Consider the following 24,861-nt stretch of genomic DNA (forward strand, 5'->3'; position numbering starts at 1 on the left):
AAGGGGAAAAGTAATACATTTTAAAATTCGACACATCCAGAAACACTATGACCCATGTGTGGTGGTGTGTGCCTATTCGGGAAGTTGGGGGGGCAGGATTACTTGGTCCCAGGAGTTCTGAGCTGTAGTGTGCTGTGCTGATCGAGTGTGCACACCATGTTCAGCATTAATATGGTGACCTTTCAAGAGCATGGGGCTACCAGGTTGCCGAAGGAGGAGTGTATTAGTCTGTTTGTTCTCACACTGCTAATAAAGACACCTGAGACTGGGTAATTTACAAAGGAGAGAAGTTTAATGGACTCACAGTTCCACATGGCTAGGGAGGCCTCACAATCATGATGGCAGGTAAACGAGGTGTAAAATCATGTTTTACATGGCGGCAGGCGACACAGCTTGTGCAGGAGAACTGCACTTTATAAAACCATCAGATCTTGTGAGACTTATTCACTATCATGAGAACAGCATGGGAAAGACCCATCCCCATGATTCAATTACCTCCCACTGGGTCCCTCCCACAACACGTGGGAATTATGAGAGCTACAATTCAAAATGAGATTTGGATGGGGACGCAGCCAAACTATATCAAGGGGTGAATTGGCTCAGGTTAGAACCAGAGAAGGTCAAAACTCCCATTCTAGTTAATAGTGGAATCACACCTGTGAATAGCCACTGCACTCCAGCCTGGGCAACATAGTGAGACCCTGTCTCTATAAAAAAAAATTTTTTTTAATTAGCCAAGCATGGTGGCACACGCCTGCAGTCCTGGCTACTCAGGAGGCTGGGGTGGGAGGATCAATTGAGCCTGGGAGGTTGAGGCTGCAGTAAGCTGCAAGTGAGGCTCTGTCTCAAAAAAAAAAAAAAAAAAAAAAAAAAAAGGAAGAAGAAGAAAAGAAAATATACTCAAAGACAAACAATGAGAAGTGCTACTAAAAACAACAGGTATAGGAAACAACAGAGATAGGATATTAAAGAGAAGAGTGCATTATACATACATGTGTAGAAAAAGCATTATCCTCCTAACAGCACTAAGGGTTTGAAATTAAATATTGGTAGCCTGATTCTTTTGTTTTCAAAGTCTAATCCACTGTCCTTAAATCTAGTTTGGAAGTAAGAAGCCTCTTCTTTTACATCAAGAGCCTCTACTTTATACAAATCATTCTGCATTCTCCAAATCAGTTTTGAGGCACTAGAAATATTTTGCTGGTTCTATGGTATTTCAAAAGGATTTTCTTATTATCTTTCCCATACTTTGCTCTTTTATCTGTGTTGCTTCCAATTTCATCTAACTAGAATGTGTTCCAGTGTCCTAAAGTAAAACAAGGTCAGTCCACGTAAAGGTTTTGTTCTAACACTTTCTACTCTTGTTCTATTGGGGGAGGGGGAGTTGCAAATGTGGGAATCTGTGACCTGGTGGTGTTTTTTTTCGATCTTGTTTTTATGTCATAGGTCAGAAACTCTAGCATTTTTCTGCCTCTGAGCCAGCAAGAAGAAAGAAAAATGTAACATGAGTTTGGTGCCAACTGCCTCCAGTGATGGACAGGGCCGTTTCCTGACCCCAAAGTGTATCTGGTCATATTCCTTCAAAGTGTCCTCTGCTTTGAAATAGAGAAGAGATAACCATGGACAGGTGTGAGGGTGGTGATGATGTTCGGCAGCAGAGCGGAGGGAGGGGGGAGCAGAATTCCAAGCAGAGTGCCCGGACTGGCCACCCATGCTGCAGCCTGCACCCGGCAGGGCTAAGGCCCTTCTGTGTGAATTCAGGTTAATTGCTGCTAAAATTATACTGGATTTTTTTTCACTCTTTATTAGTCATAAGAAAAAAATCTAGGAAATTCTGTAATTAACTGCTCAGTGGAAGAAATACAATTAGGAAGGCTTTAACTTTTGTCCTAAGCCAGCACTGTGAAAGTGAATTCTCTTGCCTTGCAGACTCAGGCCTGCCCCATTTTGGAGCTGATGTTTATGAAGGCATGAGTGCATCTGTGTATCTTTCCTCACTTCCCACACCATCACTACCAGTTCAGGCAAAAACTTGTTGTGAGGCCGGACATGGTGGCTCACACCTATAATCCCAGCAGCTTATGAGGCTGAGGTGAGAGGATCACTTGAGGCCAAGAGTTCAAGACCAGCCTGGGAAACATAGCAAGACCCTGTATCTACAAAAAAATTTAAAAATGAGCCAGGTGTTGTGGCTACTTTGGGAGGCCAAGGTGGGAGGATTGCTTGACTCCAGAAGTTGGAGGCTGCAGTGAGCCAAGATCATGCCACTGCACTCCAGCCTGGGTGACACAGTGAGACCCTGTCTCAAAAAAAAAAAAAAAAAAAATCATATGTTGATGCTCTAACTCTCAGTACTTCAGAATGTGACTGTTTTTGGAGACAGGGTCATTAAAGAGGTAATTAAGGTTAAATGAGGACATTGGGGTGGGCTATGATCCAATCTGACTGGTGTCCTAATAAGAAAAGATTTTGACACAGACACACACACAGACAAAGCTTGTGAAGACACAGGGAGAAGACAGCCTTGGTCAGGCAAGGAGAAAGGCCTCGGAAGAAAACCAGCCCTGCCGGTACCTGATCTCTGACTTTGGCCTCCAGAACTGTGAGGAAACAAATTTCTGTTGTTGAAACCAGTCAGTCTGTGGTCCTTTGTTATGGCAGCCCTAACAAACCAGTATAGGTCCCAAACATTTGGTCCCACCAAGTAACAGCTTCTCCTCTATCCTCTCCATTCACCAGCCCATGAATGGGCTTCTGTTTGGAGCTGTCCTGAACCCATCCCTTAATGAACAGCCAATAAACGTTTTCTGTAGACAGTAAATATTTTAGACTCTGAATGCCAAGAGGCAAGAGAAGAATGTTCTGTCAGCATTTCTGTGAGCATTGAGAAAGGTTACCTGCGTATTCTTGTGCTCCCATGTTCATTACAGCACTATCTACAATAGCCAGAGGTGCAAACACTCTAAGTGTCCATCAACAGATGGATGAGAAGAGCAAAAAGTGGTAGAGGCATACTATGGAATAGTATTCAGCCTTAAAAAGGAAGGAAATTCTGCCAGGCACAGTGGCTCACAACTGTAATCCCAGCATTTTGGGAAGCTGAGGTGGACGGATCACCTGATGTTGGGAGTTCGAGACCAGCCTGACCAATAGAGTGAAACCCCATCTCTACTAAAAATACAAAAGTTAGCTGGGTTGTGGTGGTGCACACCTGTAATCCCAGCTACTCAGGAAGCAGAGGTGGGAGAGTCATTTGAACCTGGGAGGCAGAGTTTGCAGTGAGCCCACATTACACCACCACATTCCAGCCTGGGTGACAGAGTAAGAGCGAGAGCGAGACCCTGTCTCAAAAAAAAGTAAGGAAATTCTAGGCCGGGCGCGGTGGCTCAAGCCTGTAATCCCAGCACTTTGGGAGGCCGAGATGGGCGAATCATGAGGTCAGGAGATCGAGACCATCCTGGCTAACACGGTGAAACCCCATCTCTACTAAAAAATACAAAAAAAAACTAGCCGGGCGAGGTGGCGGGCGCCTGTAGTCCAGCTACTCGGGAGGCTGAGGCAGGAGAATGGCGTGAACCCGGGAGGCGGAGCTTGCAGTGAGCCGAGATCCGGCCACTGCACTCCAGCCTGGGCGGCAGAGCGAGACTCTGTTTCAAAAAAAAAAAAAAAAAAAAAAAGGTCAGGAAATTCTAGCACAGGCCACCACATGGATGTACCTTGAAAACATTAAGCAAAATGTTTGACTAAGTAAAGTGAAAAAAGCCAGATACAAAAGAACAAATACTGGGTAATTCCACTTATATGAGGTTCCTAGAATAGGCAAATTGTAGAGACAGAAAGAATAGTGGTCAGCAATGGCCAGGTAGGGAAGGAATGATTGTTTAATGGATACAGAGCCTCAGTTTGGGATGATTAAAAGTTCTGGAAATAGTGATGATGGCTGCACAACATTATGAATGTACTTAATGCCACTAAACTGTACACTTTGAAATGGTCAAAATGGTAAATTTTATGTTATATATAGTTTACCACAATAAAAAAATGCTATTTGTAAGAATGTATCCATTAAAAAATGTAACCATGGGAGGCCAAGGCGGGCAGCTCACTTAAGGTTAGGTGTGCAAGGCCAGCCTGGCCATCATGGTGAAACCTCTTCTCTACTGAAAATACAAACATCAGCCAGGTGTGGTGGCATGTACTTAGAGTCCCAGCTACTCGGGAGGCTGAGGCAGCAGAATTACTTGAACCCAGGAGGCAGAGGTTGCAGTGAGCTGAGATCACGCCACTGCACTCCAGCCTGAATGACACTGGCCTATGAACTTCAGTTTGTCACCCCCTGCCGTAAACAGGGACTTAATTTTCCCTTAGCAAAGAGCGAGAGAGCTTCTTCAAAACGGAACACATGTAACTGCGCCACCGTCATCGGAGTGTTGTAACCACTGTAACTACCGTCTGGAAGGACCTCTCACTTTGCCCCTTCTAGCTTGCATGCTTTGGGTATTAAATCAAGCCTGAATTTCTCAGCTTCTCCAGACCTTCTTGGTTGTTCACTTCTGGGGATAACCCTGCACTTGGGGGGTTGCCCAACACCAGGCCTTCTGGGCCCGTTTTGTCTCTTTCCCCACCAGTTTGCAAGGGTGAGGTCTTGTATGCATTGGGGCCTAATCCATGGAGGCTATATGCATGGAGATGGCTGAAGGCTTTGCTGGGGGAATGACTTATTCAAGTCATTAAATGTAACATTTAAGTTACAAACAAGTTAAAGGATATGATTTTGGTTTGATTGTAACAGAAAAACCACTTAATACCTGAAATAAGGAAACAAAGCTGAATGTATTGTTTCTCATAGGAAAGGAGAGCTATGCTGGTTACACTCCATCTCTCTGAGCAGAGTATTAACTTATATAGGGTGTTGGAGGGTGTGGAGCTCAGGGGTTGGAGGCCTTCCAGAGGCACGAGGTGGGTGGCAGCCTCCCTGGAAGTGTGGTTGCTGCCCGAGCTATTGTTGATTGTTTGGCTCCCACGGATGCGTTTAAGTGAGCCAGTCGCTGATTGGCTGACCTTCAGAAGATGATTGGTTAGCTTGTGGAAGGTCACCAAGTCCTCACTGATGGATTGAACGAGTAGGAAACTGGTTCTGGTGACCACTTGTTACCACGGCTAGGGAATAATCCATTTTTAAAATTAATACTTTAAGTTCTAGGGTACACGTGCACAACGTGCAGGTTCGATACATAGATATACATGTGCCATGTTGGTTTGCTGCACCCATCAACTCGTCATTTACATTAGGTATTTCTCCTAATGCTATCCCTCCCCTTGCCCCCCACTCTCCAACAGGCCCTGGTGTGTGATGTTCCCCGCCCTGTGTCCAAGTGATCTCATTGTTCAATTCCCACCTATGAGTGAGAACATGCAGTGTTTGGTTTTCTGTCCTTGTGATAGTTTGCTGAGAGTGATGGTTTCCAGCTTCATCCATGTCCCTGCAAAGGACATGAACTCATCCTTTTTTATGGCTGCATAGTATTCCATGGTGTATATGTGCCACATTTTCTTTCTTTCTCCTTCTTTCTTTCCCTCCTTCCTTCCTTCTTTCTTTCTTTCTTTCCTTCCTTCCTTCCTTCCTTCCTTCCTTCCTTCCTTCCTTCCTTCCTTCCTTCCTTCCTTCCTTCCTTCCTTCCTTCCTTCCTTCCTTCCTTCCTCTCTCTCTCTCTCTTTCTTTCTTTCTCTCTCTTGAGATGGAGTCTCACTCTATCGCCCAGGCTGGAGTGCAGTGGTGCGATCTCGGCTCACTGCAAACTCCGCCTCCTGGGTTCACGCCATTCTCCTGCCTCAGCCTCCTGAGTAGCTGGGACTACAGGTGCCTGCTACTGCGCCTGGCTAATTTTTTTGTTTGTATTTTTAGTAGAGATGGGGTTTCACAGTGTTAGCCAGGATGGTCTCAATCTTCTGACCTCGTGATCTGCCCACCTCGGCCTCCCAAAGTGCTGGGATTACAGGCATGAGCCACCACGCCTGGCCTACATTTTCTTAATCCAGTCTATCATTGATGGACATTTGGAGTGGTTCCAAGTCTTTGCTACTGTGAATAGTACCGCAATAAACATATGTGTACATGTGTCTTTATAGCAGTATGATTTATAATCCTTTGGGTATATACCCAGTAATGGGATTGCTGGGTTAAATGGTATCTTTTAGTCCTAGATCCTTGATGAATTGCCACACTGTCTTCCACAATGGTTGAACTAATTTACACTCCCACCAACAGTGTAAAAGCGTTCCTATTTCTCCACATCCTCTCCAGCATCTGTTGTTTCCTGACTTTTTAATTCTTGCCATTCTAACTGGTGTGAGACGGTATCTCATTGTGGTTTTGATTTGCATTTATCTGATGACCAGTGATGATGAGGATTTTTTTTTTTTTTTTTTTTTTTTTTTTTTTTTTTTTTTTTTAATTTCAGAGTTTTATTGTATTGCACTAAAGGAACAGCAGGATGGTTATACAATTTTCTCTCGTTCAGTTTTGAAAATCTTAAGTACCTGCAAATTCTTAAGAATACCTTTACCACCAGATTAGAACAGTAAGAATAACCAATTTCTTAATAAGTAATGTCTTACAAATAAAAACACATTTAAAATACCTTTAAATGCATTCTTCACAAGTAATTCAGCATATATATTTTATATCATGTTTACTTATGCTTAAGAATTAAAGCAAGTATATTTATTACTCCAATGGAAATATGGGAAATCTCTCATTCATGCAATATACAGGGATAATATTCAAGTCGAAGGGAAAATTCCCGCTTTTACTTTTGTAAATGGATCCGTATATAATCATCTACATGACAGATAAGGAAACCCATGAAGTTTCCCACTAGTCAGATACACATTTTCAATTCATCAGAAGCACCTGATATCTACAGCTAATTTATAATTAGATACTGTTTCAATGAAACCAAAATGAGCCCTACAAGTTCCTATGAACAAAAGCTTCCAATGTACTAGGACAGTCAGTAATTAATGCATCATTCAGAGGATTATGGCTGTTCCTTAAGAAGTGCAAGTTCAAACCTGTCAACACCAGAGGTAATCATTTTATATTAATTTATACGTAATTCCATTTAAATTCTTTATCCAAGTATAACATATGAAAACAGTCTTTCCACAAGCAAAAAATGTGGAAACATTTAAAAATAAGGAGTCATTTTTTAAAGTAACTGATCAGATTCCACAGGCTACTCTTGGACAGGATCTTGCTGGATAGAATCTCTTCATTTGGTGGCTTTTTGCATGCACTTAACTGGACCAATTCTTCTGTGTGTTGTTCTAAGAGCTCACCAAAACATAGATCATGCCGTATAGGTAGTAAAAAAATGCTAGAAGATAAAAAGCTAATTTGCACCATCCTTCCTTCTGACAATATGCTAGAATATCTGCATTCATGATGGTTGTAGGGTCATAGAGTCCTGGGCCACTCATCACTGGTCTACTCATATACCTCCAAATATGATATGCCAAGAGGGGCATGTTGAGGCCCAGTGTAAGCCACTCCGCTGCACAGAGAAACATGACACAGAAGAAAGCGTGGATGAGGTACTCTGGGAGTACAAGGGGATTCAGGGTATTACACTGGTCTATAGGATTCTTGTAATCGGTCTTCAGCTCATCAAATGCTATAATGTGCCAAATGGCGAAGAAGATGAGCGCGGCAGTGAGCAGCAGCGCCAGCATGTAGCAGAAGGCCGCGAACGTGAACGCCATGGTTAGGGAGGAGGAGCAGGGAGCAGCGCCGGTGCCAGCGGAGAAAGGGTGAGCATTTTTTCATGTGTCCATTGGCTGCATAGATGTCTTCTTTTGAAAGGTGTCTGTTGATATTCTTTGCCCACTTTTTGATGGGGTTGTTTGTTTTTTTCTTGTAAACTTGTTTGAGTTCTTTGTAGATTCTGGATATTAGCCCTTTGTCAGAAAGATGGGTAGATTGCAAAAATTTTCTCCCATTCTGTAGGTTGCCTGTTCACTCTGATGGTAGTTTCTTTTGCTGTGCAGAAGTTCTTTAGTTTAATTAGATCCCATTTGTCTATTTTGGCTTTTGTTGCCATTGCTGTTGGTGTTTTAGTCATGAAGTCCTTGCCCATTCCTGTGTTCTGAATGGTATTGCCTGGGTTTTCTTCTAGGGTTTTTATGGTTTTATGTTTAACATTTAAGTCTTTAATCCAGCTTGAATTAATTTTTGTATAAGTGTAAGGAAGGGATCCAGTTTCAGCTTTCTACATATGGCTAGCCAGTTTTCCCAGCACCATTTATTAAATAGCGAATCCTTTCCCCATTTCTTGTTTTTGTCAGGTTTGTCAAAGAGCAGATGGTTGTAGATGTGTGGTGTTATTTCTGTGGCCTCTGCTCTGTTCCATTGGTCTATCTCTCTGTTTTGGTACCACTACCATGCTGTTTTGGTTACTGTAGCCTTGTAGTGTAATTTGAAATCAGGTAGTATGATGCCTCCAGCTTTGTTCTTTTTGCTTAGGATTGTCTTGGCAATGTGGGCTCTTTTTTGATTCCATATGAACTTTAAAGTATTTTTTTTTTTTCAATTCTGTAAAGAAAGTCGTTGGTAGCTTGATGGGAATGGCATTGAATCTACAAATTACCTTGGGCAGTATGGCCATTTTCACGATATTGATTGTTCCTATCCGTGAGCATGGAAAGTTCTTCCATTTGTTTGTGTCCTCTTTTATTTCATCAAGCAGTGGTTTGTAGTTCTCCTTGAAGAGGTCCTTCACATCCCTTGTAAGTTGGATTCCTAGGTATTTATTCTCTTTGCAGCAATTGTGAATGGGAGTTCACTCATGATTTGGCTCTGTTATTGCTATATAGGAATGCTTGTGATTTTTGCACATTGATTTTGTATCCTGAGACTTTGCTGAAGTTGCTTACCAGCTTAAGGAGATTTTGGGCTGAGACAATGGGGTTTTCTAAATATACAATCATGTCATCTGCAAACAGGTACAATTTGACTTCCTCTTTTCCTAATTGAATACCCTTTATTTCTTTCTCTTGCCTGATTGCTCTGGCCAGAACTTCCAACACTATGTTGAATAGGAGTGGTGAGAGAGGGCATCCTTGTCTTGTACTGGTTTTCAAAGGGAATGCTTCCAGTTTTTGCCCATTCAGTATGATATTGGCTGTGGGTTTGTCATGAATAGCTCTTATTATTTTGAGATGCATTCCATCAATACCTGGTTTATTGAGAGTTTTTAGCATGAAGGCTGTTGAATTTTGTCAAAGACCTTTCCTGCATCTATTGAGATAATAATGTGGTTTTTGTCGTTGGTTCTGTTTATGTGATGGATTACGTTTATTGATTTGTGTATGTTGAACCAGCCTTCCTTCCCAGGGATGAAGCCAACCTGATCGTGGTGGATAAGCTTTTTGATGTGCTGCTGGATTTGGTTTGCCAGTATTTTATTGAGGATTTTTGCATTGATGTTCATCAGGGATGTTGGTCTAAAATTCCCTTTTTGTGTTGTGTCTCTGCCAAGCTTTGGTATCAGGATGATGTCAGCCTCATAAAATGAGTTAGGAGGATTCCCTCTTTTTCTTTTGATTGGAATAGTTTCAGAGGGAATGGTATCAGCTCCTCTTTATACCTCTGGTAGAATTCGACTGTGAATCCGTCTGGTCCTGTACTTTTTTTGATTGGTAGGCTATTAATTATTGCCTCAATTTCAGAGCCTGTTATTGGTCTATTCAGAGATTCAACTTCTTCCTGGTTTAGTCTTGGGAGGGTGTATGTGTCCAGGAATTTATTCATTTCTTCTAGATTTTCTAGTTTATTTGTGTAGAGGTATTTATAGTATTCTCTGATGGTAGTTTGTATTTCTGTGGGATCAGTGGTGATATTCTGTTTATCATTTTTTATTGTGTCCATTTGATTCTTGTCTCTTTTCTGCTTTATTAGTCTTGCTAGTGGTCTATCAATTTTGTTGATCTTTTCAAAAAACCAGCTCCTGGATTCATTGATTTTCTTGAAGGGTTTTTCATGTCTCTATCTCTTTCAGTTCTGCTCTGATCTTAGTTATTTCTTGCCTTCTGCTAGCTTTTGAATTTGTTTGCTCTTGCTTCTCTAGTTCTTTTAGTTGTGATGTTAGGGTGTTGATTTTAGATCTTTCCTGCTTTCTCTTGTGGGCATTTAGTGCTATAAATTTCCCTCTACATACTGCTTTAAATGTGTCCCAGAGATTCTGGTATGTTGTGTCTTTGTTCTCATTCGTTTCAAAGAACACCTTTATTTCTGCCTTCATTTCGTTATTTACCCAGTAGTCATTCAGGAGTAAGTTGTTCAGTTTCCATGTAGTTGTGCAGTTTTGAGTGAGTTTCTTAATCCTGAGTTCTAATTTCATTGCACTGTGGTCTGAGAGGCAGTTTGCTGTGATTTCTGTTCTTTTACATTTGCTGAGGAGTGCTTTACTTCCAATTATGTGGTCAATTTTAAAATAAGTGCGACGTGGTGCTGAGAAGAATGTATATTCTATTGATTTGGAGTGGAGAGTTCTGTAGATGTCTATTAGGTCTTCTTGGTGCAGAGCTGAGTTCAAGTCCTGGGTATCCTTGTTAACCTTTTGTCTTGTTGATCTAATATTGACAGTGGGGTGTTAAAGTCTCCCATTATTATTGTGTGGGAGTCTAAGTCTGTTTGTAGGTCTCTAAGGACTTGCTTTATGAATCTGGGTGCTCCTGTATTGGGTGCATATATATTTAGGATAGTTAGCTCTTCTTGTTGAATTGATCCCTTTACCATTTCGTAATGACCTTGTCTCTTTTGATCTTTGTTGGTTTAAAGTCTGTTTTATCAGAGACTAGGATTGCAAACCCTGCTTTTTTTTTTTTTTGCTTTCCATTTGCTTGGTAGATCTTACTCCATCCCTTTATTTTGAGCCTATGTGCGTCTTTGCATGTGAGATGGGTCTCCTGAATACAGCATGCTGATGGGTCTTGACTCTTTATCCAACTTGCCAGTCCATGTCTTTTAATTGGGGCATTTATCCCATTTACATTTCAGGTTAATATTGTTATGTGTGAATTTGATCCTGTCATTATGATGTTAGCTGGTTATTTTGTCTGTTAATTGATGCAGTTTCTTCACAGCATTGATGGTCTTTACAGTTTGGCATGTTTTTTGCAGTTACTGGTACCAGTTGTTTCTTTCCATCTTTAGTGCTTCCTTCAGGAGCTCTTGTAAGGGAGGCCTGGTGGTGACAAAATCTCTCAGCATTTGCTTGTCTATAAAGGATTTTATTTATCCTTTATTTATGAATCTTAGTTTGGCTAGATATGAAATTCTGGGTTGAAAATTCTTTTCTTTAAGAATGTTGAATATTGGCCCCCACTCTCTTCTGGCTTGTGGGGTTTCTGCCAAGAGATCCACTGTTAGTCTGATGGGCTTCTCTTTGTGGGTAACCCGACCTTTCTCTCTGGCTGCCCATAACATTTTTTCCTTCATTTCAACCTTGGTGAATCTGACAATTATGTGTCTTGGGGTTGCTCTTCTCGAGGAGTATTTTTGTGGTGTTCTTTGTATTTCCTGAATTTGAATGTTGGCCTGCCTTGCTAGGTTGGGGAAGTTCTCCTGGATAATATGCTGCAGAGGTTTTCCAACTTGGTTCCATTCTCCCTGTCACTTTTAGGTACACCAATCAAATGTAGATTTGGTCTTTTCACATAGTCCCATATTTCTTGGAAGCTTTGTTCATTTCTTTTTACTGTTTTTTCTCTAACATTGTCTTCTTGCTTTATGTCATTAATTTGATCTTCAATCACTGATATCCTTTCTTCCATTTGATCAAATCAGCTATTGAAGCTGTGTGTCACAAAGTTCCTGTGCCATGGTTTTCAGCTCCATCAGGTCATTTAAGGTCTTCTCTACACTGTTTATTCTAGTTAGCCATTCATCTAATCTTTTTTCAAAGTTTTTAGCTTCCTTGTAATGGGTTTGAACATGCTCCTTTAGCTCGGAGAAGTTTGTTATTACCGACCTTCTGAAGCCTACTTCTGTCAACTCGTCAAAGTCATTCTCCGTCCAGCTTTGTTCCATTGCTAGCGAGGAGCTGCGATCCTTTGGAAGAGAAGAGGTGCTCTGATTTTTAGAATTTTCAGCTTTTCTGCTCTGGTTTCTCCCCATCTTTGTGGTTTTATCTACCTTTGGTCTTTGGTGTTGGTGAACTACAGATGGGGTTTTGGTGTAGTTGTCCTTTTCGTTGATGTTGATGCTATTGCTTTCTGTTTGTTAGTTTTCTTCTAACAGTCAGGTCCCTCAGCTGCAGGTCTTTTGGAGTTTGCTGGAGGTCCACTCCAGACACTGCTTGCCTGGGTATCACCAGCGGAGGCTGCAGAACAGCAAATATTGCAGAACCGCAAATATTGCCGCCTGATCCTTCCTGTGGAAGCTTCATCCCAGAGGGGCACCCACCTATAGGAGGTGTCTGTCAGCCCCTATTGGGAGGTGTCACCCAGTTAGGCTACACCAGGGGTCAGGGACCCACTTGGGGAGGCAGTCTGTCTGTTCTCAGAGCTCAAACACCGTGTTGGGAGAACCACTGCTCTCTTCAGAGCTGTCAGACAGGGATGTTTAAGTCTGCAGAAGTTGTCTGCTGCCTTTTGTTCAGCTAAGCCCTGCCCACAGAGGTGGAGTCTAGAGGCAGTAGGCCTTGCTGAGTTGTGTTGTGCTGCACCCAGTTTGAGCTTCCCAGCTGCTTTGTCTACCTACTCAAGCCTCAGCAGTGGCGGACGCCTCTCCCCCAGCCAGGCTGCTGCCTCGCAGTTCGATCTCAGACTGCCGCGCTAGCAGTGAGCAAGGCTCTGTGGGCATGGGACCCACTAAGCCAGGCATGGGACAGAATCTCCTTGTCTGCTGGTTGCTAAGATCTTGGGAAAAGCTCAGTATTGGGGCAGGAGTGTCCCATTTTTCCAGATAGTCTGTCACGGCTTTGCTTGGTTAGAAAAGGGAAATCCCCTGACCTCTTGTGCTTCCCGGGTAAGGTGATGCCCCGCCCTGCTTCAGCTCACCCTCTGTGGGCTGCACCCACTGTCCAACCAGTCCCAATGAGATGAACCAGGTACCTCAATTGGAAATGCAGAAATCACCCATCTTCTGTGTCAGTCATGCTGGGAGCTACAGACCGGAGCTGTTCATATTCGGCCATCTTGGAACAGATCTCAGGAATAATCAATGTTTTAATGGCTTGTGGGAACTTTTAAACTCTGATATAATCTGTGTAGCTGTCCTGCTAGCCATCAAAAATCTATCTTTTCTTTTTCGTGGGGACTTGGAGGTGATCAGCTGCTTCAAAATGAAGCTGATCTTCCCAGCCACCGGCTGCCAGGAGCTCATTGAAGTGGATGATGAGCACGAACTTTGGACCTATTATGACAAGCGTATTCTGATGCTCTGGGTGAAAAGAAATGAAGGGTTATGTGGTCCAGGACAGTGATGGGAACAACAAACAAGTCTCCCCCAAGAAGCAGGATGTCCTGACCATGGCCATGCCCATGTGCCATTGCATAAGGGGCATTCTTGTTAGAGACCAAGGAGAACTGGAGAAAAGAGGCACAAGTCTGCTGGGTGTGGTGGCTCTCGTCTGTGGTCCCAGCTACTGGGGAAACTGAGGTAAGAGGATTGCTTGAACCCAGGCGTTCAAGGCTGCAATGAGCTGTGATCACACTACTGCACTTGGTCCTGGGTGACAGAGTGAGACTTTGTATCTTAAAAAAAATTTTTAAAGAAAATTCAAGTCTGTTCTGGATTGCACGATGGATGCCAATCTGAGTGTTTTCAACTTAACTATTGGCCAAAAAGGAGAGGAGGATATTCCTGGACTGACGGATGCTACTGGGCCTCTGTCCTGGGGCTCAGAACAGATAGCAGAATCCACAAACATTTCCATCTTTCCAAAGAAGATCATGAACACCAGTGTTTTGTGAGAAAGCCCCTAAACAAAGAAAGTAAGAGACCTGGGAGTAAAGCACCCAAGATTCAGTCTTGTTATTCCATGTGCCCAGCAACACAAATGTAGGCCTATTGCTCTGAAGAAACAGCATATTTAGGAAAACAAGAGGTTGCAGAGCAGAACATGCTGAACTTTTGGTCAAGAGAATGCAGGAGGTAAAAAAAAAAAAAAAATGCCAAGAACAGATAGCCAAGAGACAGAGCTGTCCTCTCTGAGAAATTCTACCTCCAAGTTTAAGTGTTGTCAAAACAAACAAACAAACAAACAAAGATTCTTCTAAGAATAACAAACAATAAGATCACACATCAAGAAACAAAACAAACCCCAATCTGCCTTATTCTTCAGGGCAAAGACTGCCAGTTGCCTACCTAATATCCATTCTCTCTTTCTTCCTTTCTAGAAGAACCATGTTTTTCTCAGGGTGGCGATGCTCCTCACAACTGCATTTCCCAATCATACATGTTGGGTTCAGCAAGCGACTCAGTCCCAACCAATGCGGTGTGAGTAGAATCATTGGGTGCCACTCTGTGAAAGCTTTTTAAAAGGGGATCAGGGCAGTTGGCGTGCCCCTTTCCTCCTCCCTATCTGGAAGGGGTCCCAACGTCTGGGGGGGCAGAGGCCATCTTGGATTCATGAGACCCAAGGCCACACCCCAGTGTGGCAGAGTGTAAGAGAGCAAGATCCTGAATTAGGTGGAGCTGCCGCATCAGCTCTGGGCTGCCTGCCTCCTGACTTGTATTTGGATGGACTATCGTGAGTTGAATTTTCTGTTAAGTGTACCTATTCCCAACCCACAAGCCTGCCCTTTGGTTTTCATTATCTCTGCATGTCCCAATCATATCAATGGCTCCCATTGTGTGTTTATTGTATAGCAGAGGACTCAGCACACCACACAATGTAATGTACTGCTAAGATGCGTTTGTTGACTGTGTGATTCCCAGGTCAGGTTTTATGTTCATCCTGATACGAGGCAGTGAGAAGTACAAACCATCACCTACAAAGTATATTTGATCTGAATCCAAACATGAAGAAACTATTATAGAAATTCAGCATGGAATGGGGGACAATCTAGTAAACTGACCTGAACCCCAAAAGTTCCATGTAACCAGAAAAATACAAGAAGGTGGTGGTCAGGGGTTACTATTCTAGATTAAAAGAGGCTAAAGAAAAATAATTAATGGGTACGGGGCTTAATACCTGGGTGACAAAAGAATCCATACAACGAAATCCCATGACACAAGTTTACCTATATAATAAACCTACAGGCTGGGCATGGTGGCTCACGCCTGTAATCCCAGCACTTTGGGAGGCCAAGGCAGGCGGATCACGAGGTTAGGAGATCAAGACCACCCTGGCTAACACGGTGAAACCCCGTCTCTACTAAAAAAATACAAAAAAATTAGCCGGGCGTGGTGGCAGGCGCCTGTAGTCCCAGCTACTCTGGAGGCTGAGGCAGGGGAATGGCGTGAACCCCTGGGGCGGAGCTTGCAGAGAGCCGAGATCGCGCCACTGCACTCCAGCCTGGGAGACAGAGCAAGACTCCGCCAAAAAAAAAAAAAAAAAAAAAAAAAAAAAAAAAAAAAAAAAAAACCCGAAAAATTAGCTGGGTGTGGTGGCACATGCCTGTAGTCCCAGCTACTCCGGAGGCTGAGGCAGGAGAATCACTTGAACCTGGGAGGTGGAGGTTGCAGTGAGCCGAGATCGCACCACTGCACTGCAGCCTGGGCGACAGAGCCAGACCCTCTCTCAAAAAAAAAATTGAAACTTAAAAAATAAACCTACACATGTACCCCTGAGAGACTGGCGAATCATCTGAGGTCAGGAGTTCAAGACCAGCCTGGCCAACATGGTGAAACCCCGTCTCTACTAATAATACAAAAACTAGCCGGGCGTGGTTGTGGGCGCCTATAGTCCCAGCTACTCAGGAGGCTGAGGCAGGAGCATCGCTTGAATCCGGGAGGCGGAGGTTGCAGTGAGCCGAGATCGCACCGTTGCACTTCAGCCTGGGCGACAAGAGTGAAGCTCCATCTCAAAAAAAAAAAAAAAAAAAAAGAGTTAAATTTTAAAAAGGAAACATAACAATCAAACGCAATATGTGCACCTCATATGGATCCTGCATCAAACAACAAAAGCCATCAGTATCACCCAGGATACCCAGATTCACCTGCCAGAATCCCAGAGGCATCCACGGTGCCTGTATGGTGTGGAAAAGGCTCTTCTCAATGGATGCCTCCCCCATTCAGAATCCCACACAGACCGCTCCTATCAAGGGAGAAACCTGGAGAATGGTTGACTCAAAAAAGTACTTTATGTAGCTGGGCTATAGAAAGAAATCCAGAAGTCCCTTTACCATTCCAAGGATCTCCACAGCCACAGAAGCTTAAGATTCTTAAACCTACCAGGGTTGCTCCTGCAGGAATTGACGGACCATGATAAGGAACACCTGGTAATCCTGCCACAAGCCTCTGAAGCCCCCAGGAATGCTCCCGGCAGGTGAGAGTCTGGGGTGCCTCACTGGGTGTGCAGCAGAACTCAGCACTGCTGCCACTTGTTGGAACACAGCCAACGTGGCTCTAGGGCAAGAGAAGGGGACGTGCTTGTGTAACAGCAAACAGCAACTGCGAAGTTACCTCTCAAGGAGTGGAGACAAGCTGCGCAACCCACCTGGGTAGAAACTGGAGGTGAGACCATGCAAGGCTAGATGGTCCACTAGGGGGCGGTAGAGTCCCGCGGTGAAGGGCAAGGGTTCCCGGACGGAGAGCCCGTTTCTATCTCGGCTTCTGCACTTAGCAGGTGGGTGACAGGAGCCCAGACAAAACCCCTCTGAGCTTTAGGTTTCTCATCGTAAAATGGAGGTGATAACAGGCTCTACAACATGGGTGTACTGCGGATCACACTGTTAGCTGTTACAATATTATCATCTGCTGGAATCAATTCATGATTCCCCGGACTACCAGAGGGGCAGAATGCCCCTGTTCATATACACCTGGGGTGGGTGTGCAGCAGGGCCGACAAAGACCGTCGCACGTCAGAACTCATTAAGCAAAGCCAAGAAGATGCCGCTCACCCAAGGTGGGAGGACGAAGGCATGCGACAAATCAGGCTCAGGGCGCCCACCTATGTCCTCCAGCTCTAACCTCTGTCTAGTTTCTTGTCTTGTCTTGTCATGTCCTCTTTTCTTTTCTTTTCTTTTTTTCAGAGAGTCTCCCTCTGTTGCCCAGGCTGGAGTGCAGTGGCACAATCTCAGGTCAATACAACATCCGCCTCCCAGATTCAAGCGATTCTCCTGCTTCAGCCTCCCAAGTAGCTGGGACTACAGGCACGCACCACCATACCCAACTAATTTTTGTATTTTTAGTACAGATAGGGTTTCACCATGTTGGCCAGGCTGGTCTCGAACTCCTGACCTCAAGTGATCCACCCACCTCGGCCTCCGAAAGTTCTGGGATTACAGGCATGAGCCACTGCAGCCAGCCTAGTACCTTTCCAAAAACATGTGACTGTGGGCAAATCCACATCAGGGAAAACATCCCGCCTTAGCCATTTCTCAGTGTGCAGTCACACGCATTCAATACATTCACACTGTTGTGCAGCCGCCACCACCACCATCCGCGGAACAAGTTCCATCCTGCAGAACTGAAGCTCTGGACCCACTGAACAACTGCCCATTCCCTCCTCCTTCAGGCCTGGCAACCACCACTCTCCTTTCCCTCTCCAGGCATCTGCCAATTCTGGGCACCTCATATAAGTGGAACCACTCAGTATTTGTCCTTTTGTGATTGGCTTATTTCCCTTAGCAGATGGTCTTCCAGGTTCTTCCATGTTACAGCAGAAGTCAGGATTTCCATCCTTTTCAAGGCCAATATTCCATTGTATGTTTCTGCTGCGTTTTGCTTATTTATTCATCTGTTAATAGACACTTGCAATAATTGTTCAGTTCCTTTTGAACCAGGAGACCCATTAAGGACTTTCTGATATTTCTCCAATATGGCAAGGGCCTAGGAGAATAAGAAATGATTTGCAGAAGGCAAAGGAAAGAAATTCAGCCAATGTACAGACTCACGTGCCTGCAGAGTCCCTAAATGTCACTCACACAATGAGGGATGGCTTTGTGCATTCCCCATGACAGTTACCAAGTTATTGCCTCTCACTGCAAACTCGGGCTTCTCTGCTTGGCTTTGTGATGCTGGGCTGAGACTCTGCAAACCACAAGTCGGGTTCTACCATTTTGGGGTGCTACAGGAAGCTGAGGAAGAAGGAGGGGCTTGTGACCTCCTTGCTGCTTGGGGCCCCTTTGAGCAATACCCCAGCGACACTCCACCCAGCAGATGCAGCTGCTTTCTGCAGTAGCAGCTGAATCCAGGTGCCAGTGCTTGCAACACTAGCAGAGCTAGTTGCACCACTCCCAGCACACCACCAGCTGGCCAGTGCATCCTTCTCAGGGGTCTGGTCCTAGTCCCCTGGGACCACTGCTTTAAGTTTCAAGGTTTTGTTTTTGTTTTTGTTTGAGACAATGTCTCACTCTTTTTGCTCAGGCTGGAGTGCAGTGGCATGATCTTGGCTCACTGCAACCTCTACCTCCCAGATTCAAGCGATTCTCCTGCCTCAGCCTCCCAAGTAGCTGGGATTAGAGGCATGCACCACCACACCCTGCTAATTTTTGTATTTTTAGTAGAGACTAGGTATCACCATGTTGGCCAGGCTGGTCTCGAACTCCTGACCTCAAGTGATCCACCACCCCCCACCTCAGCCTCCCAAAGTGCTGGGATTACAGGCATAAGCCACCACACTTGGCCGGGTTTCAAGGTTTTAATCATTGGACCTGCTTCCCTCCGTTTGCCCAGCCCAAGAGGTGGTAGTTGCTTCCTCTGTGATATCTCGGAGTTATTCCTTACACCTTCAGTTACCTGGTTAACGTCATATGTAGTTAACAAGTCTTTGTATTTAGTTCTCTCTTTTCATATTCTTGGTGTTTCTGCTGGTCCCCTGATGGAACCCTAACTGATGTAATCCTGCTATGGTCTGAATGTGTACCCCCATATTCATGGGCTGGAAACTTAATCCCCAATGCAACAGTGTTGGGAGGTGGTGCCTTTTGGGAAGTGTTTAGGTCACGGGGGCTCCCCCCTCATGAATGGATTGATGCCTTTATGAAAAGGGCTTGTGGGAAGGGGTTCACTCTCTCCTGCTCTTCTGCCAAGTGAGGACACAGCAAGAAAGTCCTCACCAGATGCCAGTGCCTCTGTCTTGGGCCTCCCAGCTCCACAACAATGAGAAATGCATTAGCCCCAGGTGATCCACACATCACTTCAGGTGATCCACACATCACTTCAGGTGATCCACACACCTCGGCTTCCCAAAGTGCTGAGATTACAGGTGTGAGCCACTGTGCCCATCCCCCACCACGTTTCTTTTGTGAAATCTTTTGGAGAAAGCATTTTACAAAAAAATGAATCTCTGGTCTTTATAAATTACCCAGTCTTGGGTATCCTGTTACAGCAGCACAAAATGGGCTAAGACAACCACCTAGCCACTATCTCAAACCTCTAATGCCCTTGCCAGGCCCTGGGTTTAGCCCCAGACCCCTCATTCTAGGAAGAATGAGCTGGTCTTTTGTTTCATCCAGAACATCGAAGCTGTTATGGGTGACCTCAAACATTGTCCCACCCCCACCACAATCTACAAACATTTCTGCAGCCAATTTCCTTTTGGTCAGCCTCAGAGGATAAAACATTTTTTTCCTCTTCCATTCCAAAATTTCCACAGGTCCTTTTGAGTCCAACCCACTCCCATGTCCTGTGGAGCTCAGCTCTGAGCTCTCTGAGCTCATATCCTATCCCAATATTTTTTAGAGACAGGGTCTTGCTCAGTCACCCAGTCACCCAGGCTGGAGTGCAGTGGTGTGATCATGGCTCACTGCAGCCTCCACCACCTGGGCTCAAGTGATCCTCCCACCTCAGCCTCCAGAGTAGCTGGGACCACAGGCACACACCACGATGCCCAGCTGATTTTTAAATTTTTTGTAGAGCTGAGGTTTCACCATATTACCCAGGCTTGTCTCAAACTCCTGGGCTCAAATAATCCGTCCACGTTGGCCTCCTAAAGTTGTGGGATTACAGGCGTGAGCAACTGGGGTCAGCCCTCTCCCAATTCTTAACATCCTTCTTTCCGTCATTTCCAAGAGAAGTGACTAAGGGCAGGTCAAAGCATTACTTCTCCCGCTCTGTCCTGCTGTGTTCACACTTGTCCCATGCACATCCACCCATGAAAGCTCTGCAATCCTAGCATCTGGCTTCCTGCCCAGCAGGAGGGAGGCAGGGAATTCCTGTTCAGTGGTGTCTGTCGAATGCAGAAGACATGCACAGGAGTTACTCATGTGAACCTGGAACATCTGGGGCAGGGCAGATGTTAATTTAGAGAGTTCATTTTGCCAAGGTTGAGGATGCACCCGTGATGCAGCTTAGGAAGTCCTGAGGACATGTGCCCAAGGTGGTCGGGGGACAGCTTGGTTTTTTACATTTAGGGAGACATGAGACATCCATCAATATATGTAAGAAGTACATTAGTTCGGTCTGGAAAGGCAGGACAACTTGAAGCAAAGACAGGAAGACCCAGGTAACAGACAGGTGAGACACAAAGGGTTGCATTCTTTGGAGTTTCTGATGAGCCTTTCCAAAGGAGGCAGATCAGATATGCATCTATCTCAGTGAGCAGAGGAGCGGCTTTGAGTAGAATGGGAGGCAGGATTGCCCTAAGCACTTTCCAGCTGGAGTTTTCCTTAGTGATTTTAGCGGCCCAGGAGATTTTCCTTTCACATTTCTCACCTTTTTTTTTTTTTTTTTTTTTTTTTTTTTTTTTTTTTTTTTTTTGAGATGGAGTCTTGCTCCATCGCCCAGGTTGGAGTGAAGTGGCGCAATCTCGGCTCACTGCAACCTCCGCCTCCCGGGTTCAAGGAGTTCTCTTGTTTCAGCCTCCCGAGTACCTGGGACTATGGGTGCCCACCACCATGCCTGGCTAATTTTTGTATTTTTAGTAGAGATGGTGTTTCACCTTGTTGGTTGGGCTGGTCTCGAACTCCTGACTTCAGGTGATCCATACACCTCGGCTTCCCAAAGTGCTGAGATTACAGGTGTAAGCCACTATGCCCGTCCCCCACCACTTTTCTTTTGTGAAATCTTTTGGAGAAAGCATTTTACAAAAAAATGAGTCTCTGGTCTCAGGCTTCATCTGATCTCTCATAGCTATGATGGTTTACTCCTAGATAGGTAGGTCCCAAAAGCTCATTTTTAGTATGTTGTGAAGTCTCATGTTCTGTGAAGAGAAAATAGCAGGGAGGAGGGGAGAAAAAACAATAACAAACAAAAGAATAATCCTGGAAAAATTGATATAGGCCACATTACTCTGAAGTCCATACATTACTAGGCAAGTACGAAAGTGGCTTATGTATGTAAATAGGTTGCTGTTATTTTCTTCTGAAGTTCAAGTTGTCTGGCTTCAGTTCGCAAGGTTTTAAGAAAACACAGCTTAGTTTTCAGTGACTCTAAATTAGGAAAAATGGAAAAAAAAGAAGGAAAATAAATTGAAAACATTATTTTAAGGACTTGTAGCCAAGAAAAATTAGAATTCAGTCCAAACTGTAGAAAATAATAAAAATTGAAAAAAACATTAGGCAGACTAGAATCTAACAACAGGTCTACTGTAGTTTTGAAACATAATTTTTCTGTCTTCAGTTTCCCATTTTTACTAAAGACAAATCATGGTAGGACTGGCTTGCTTTTTTATACTTGGCCTAATTATTTATATACAGTGCAGCAAGAATAATTATTTTTTACATAGGCTTTTAAATTGGCTTTGATGGAACTTTCTTCCATAGGAGGAATAGCAGATAACACTTTTTAAAAGCCAAGCCCAGCCATAGATTTGTGCCATCAAATATCTATGAGTTGGGTGAATTTCCTCTCCTCTTGAGGTTCCAACATAAACCTGGGGCTTCTGTGCCTGTCAGAAAGTGAATTCTTTACTTACACAGGTCAGAAACCCTGTATAGGGACTGTGTACCCAAAATATGAGGCCAGTTTTTCCAAAGGTTTTATTGGCTCCACAAGTGAAGTTTCATTCCTTAAAGGAAATCACACCATTCCAGTCAAAGCCTTGGTAAAATAACCAATTTCTCCAATTGTATCCTATTGCAAAAGAAAACAGATTCTTATGACACTTATGCAAATAACTATATTGCCATAAATTAAGAATATTCACAAATAGTTTCCAAATTCTGGAGAAACCAGATAGAAACAAATATGCTCCAAATTTTGTTAACAGTATACTTTACTCAATTGTTAAAAGCTGTAAATAGCTTTTTGTAACTCTGAAAAACAAAACAAAGTATTAGCAATGTTTTAAGCAAAAAGGTCAAAAAGATTAATTTAGTTTTCTATTGGTTCAGTTAATTCAGTTAACTCCTGTTCTGTTTGATAGTCATGAACGTTCCAGCTCTCCATGAGAGTTCTGAAAGTTTATTCTTGTATTCCAATGTCACAATTTCCAAAGTTATCAGAAAACCTGCATTTAAGTGCACCTGTTAGTCCTATAACTGATTATAAACCCACATTTTAAAGAGGGTTTAAAACAAGATAAAACAAGAGAATTGTCTGTGGATTAAAAAAAAAGTTTTAAGGCAGCCATAGTTAAAAGACACAATTGACAAGGAAATGTGCTACCTCTGTGACACACAATAATTTTAACAATTATGACTATTATTGATAATGTACACTAAGGTATATCAGAAATACAGGAGTGTCCCATAATTTTGGAACACATATCAGTAACATATTTATACAAATACAGCCCAAAGAAAACCAAACACCATTTCGTATTTGACAATGCTTCCTGTATAATTTTTATACCAAAATAAGGCAAATTATGACACTTTTGGACTTAGGGAAACTAATGTCTTAAAGGATTAATTAGGTTAGAAAAATACATAATTTATAATTTGATTTTGGAAAGTTTGTCAAATATAAAAGGTTTAAAACACTTGATGTTACAAAATAGGATTACATGTCATTGTAAGGTCATTTATTTCACCAAAGTGATAAGCATTTCAGAAAAAGCAAAAACCTTTATCCTTTGAGAGAGGAGACTTAATTTCCTAAAGAAGCTCTAATAAAAACAGCATGAAGCAAATTACATTTGTGTTTCAAAATTTTGTAAGCAATCTACAAAATTTAACCTTGATTATAAAATATAACTTCCGTAAGCCTTTTATAACCTTTATTAAGAAGTTGGTTAATGCTTCAAGAAAACCTTGTTAAACTGAGACAGGAGTCCATATACTGGTTTTGCATTAGTGTGCCCTTGACATTAATAATTAATTTATAGAGAAACAGAACTTATTTTATCTTTCAAAATCAGCCGTTACAATCTTATGTGCCCACCTCTTCTGTGATAGTCCCTGGGCCCTGAGGAGTTGAATAGCTTTAATTTCTTACCCTGTGTCTCAGGAATGCAGTTTGTTTTGATTGGCATCTTCTATGGGGCCTGAAGATGAGGCTTTTATTACTGTGTTTAAGATTTAGCAGGACTTCATGTCCTTTTTAGACCCAGGAGTTACAGCCCTGAAACTCAATGTAATAAGGATTTTAAAAGTACATACAGGAAGATACATGGATGTAATAACCTTAATTAAAAAAAAAAATTTATCTGTTTTTTTTCATAAGCAAACCAAAACTTAATAATATGACAACTTGATTATATAAAAGTTTTTGGGCTGGGCATGGTGGCTCACGCCTGTAATCCCAGCACTTTGGGAGGCCGAGGTGGGCGGATCACAAGGTCAGGAGATCAAGACCATCCTGGCTAACACGGTGAAACCCCATCTCTACTAAAAATACAAAAAATCAGCTGGGCATAGTGGCAGGCGCCTGCAGTCCCAGCTACTTGGGAGGCTGAGGCAGGGGAATGGCGTGAACCCAGGAGGCGGAGCTTGCAGTGAGCCGAGATGGCGCCACTGCACTCCAGCCTGGGAGACAGAGCAAGACTCCGCCTAAAAAAAAAAAAAAAAAAAAAACCCGAAAAATTAGCTGGGTGTGGTGGCACATGCCTGTAGTCCCAGCTACTCCGGAGGCTGAGGCAGGAGAATCACTTGAACCTGGGAGGTGGAGGTTCCAGTGAGCCGAGATTGTGTCACTGCACTCCAGCCTTGGCAACAGAGTGAGACTCCGTCTCAAAAAAAAAAAAAATTAAACTACACTCTCCTTAAAAATCTAAGTGTAGCCTCTGTTGAAATAACTATTTTAGTTAAAAAAAAAAAAATAGATGAAAACAAAATTCAGTCAAATGAGAAGAAAAAGAAAAACAAAACTTTTGCTCAAAAAAAAAAAGACAATGTCTTAGGAGAGAAAAACAAAAAAAAAAACCCCCAAAAACATGAAGGCCTTTCAAATACAAACATGCACACGTGCACACACACGTTGGATGTTACCCTTTTAATTAAGCAGACTTTTAACCATTGAGTTCCTTTAAAAAAATTTTTTTTAATCTTATTACCATATTTCAGCTAGGATAGAATGCTGGTAAACTAACAATGATCACACAAATTATACAATTTCTGAGTGTTCTTTGTGAAAGCAGAAATTAACACCAGCTGGTTGTTAAGTGCTAACTTTAGTCATTTAAAAGGAAATTGCAAGACAATCTCAAACCAGTCTCTTACCTAGTGGTGGGTCTCAGGCTATAGACTACTCTCTGCCATTCTAGGAGCAGGAAAAAAAACTCATCTTCCCTGTTGGAAGCCAGTTCAAACTCCATATAAGAGTTACCTGCCTTCCGTCATCATAGAAGCAGAAAAACTTGCCTTCCT

At 43.2% G+C, this 24,861-nt stretch overlaps 2 protein-coding genes across 2 annotated transcripts in view; one reads left to right on the top strand and one right to left on the bottom strand.

Moving 5' to 3' along the window:
• Positions 1–24,861, top strand: part of UBAC2 (UBA domain containing 2) — an 885,094-nt gene that overhangs the window by 659,884 nt on the left and 200,349 nt on the right. The window lies entirely within an intron of this gene.
• On the bottom strand, positions 6,710–7,813 carry LOC126940224 (protein cornichon homolog 1). The gene has a single exon (XM_050766008.1). It carries the CDS (start codon positions 7,762–7,764, stop codon positions 7,330–7,332), a length of 435 nt encoding a protein of 144 aa, XP_050621965.1. The 5' UTR covers positions 7,765–7,813; the 3' UTR covers positions 6,710–7,329.

This window comes from Macaca thibetana, chromosome 17 (genome assembly GCF_024542745.1).
Source record: "Macaca thibetana thibetana isolate TM-01 chromosome 17, ASM2454274v1, whole genome shotgun sequence".
In the NCBI taxonomy this organism is placed as follows: domain Eukaryota; kingdom Metazoa; phylum Chordata; class Mammalia; order Primates; family Cercopithecidae; genus Macaca; species Macaca thibetana.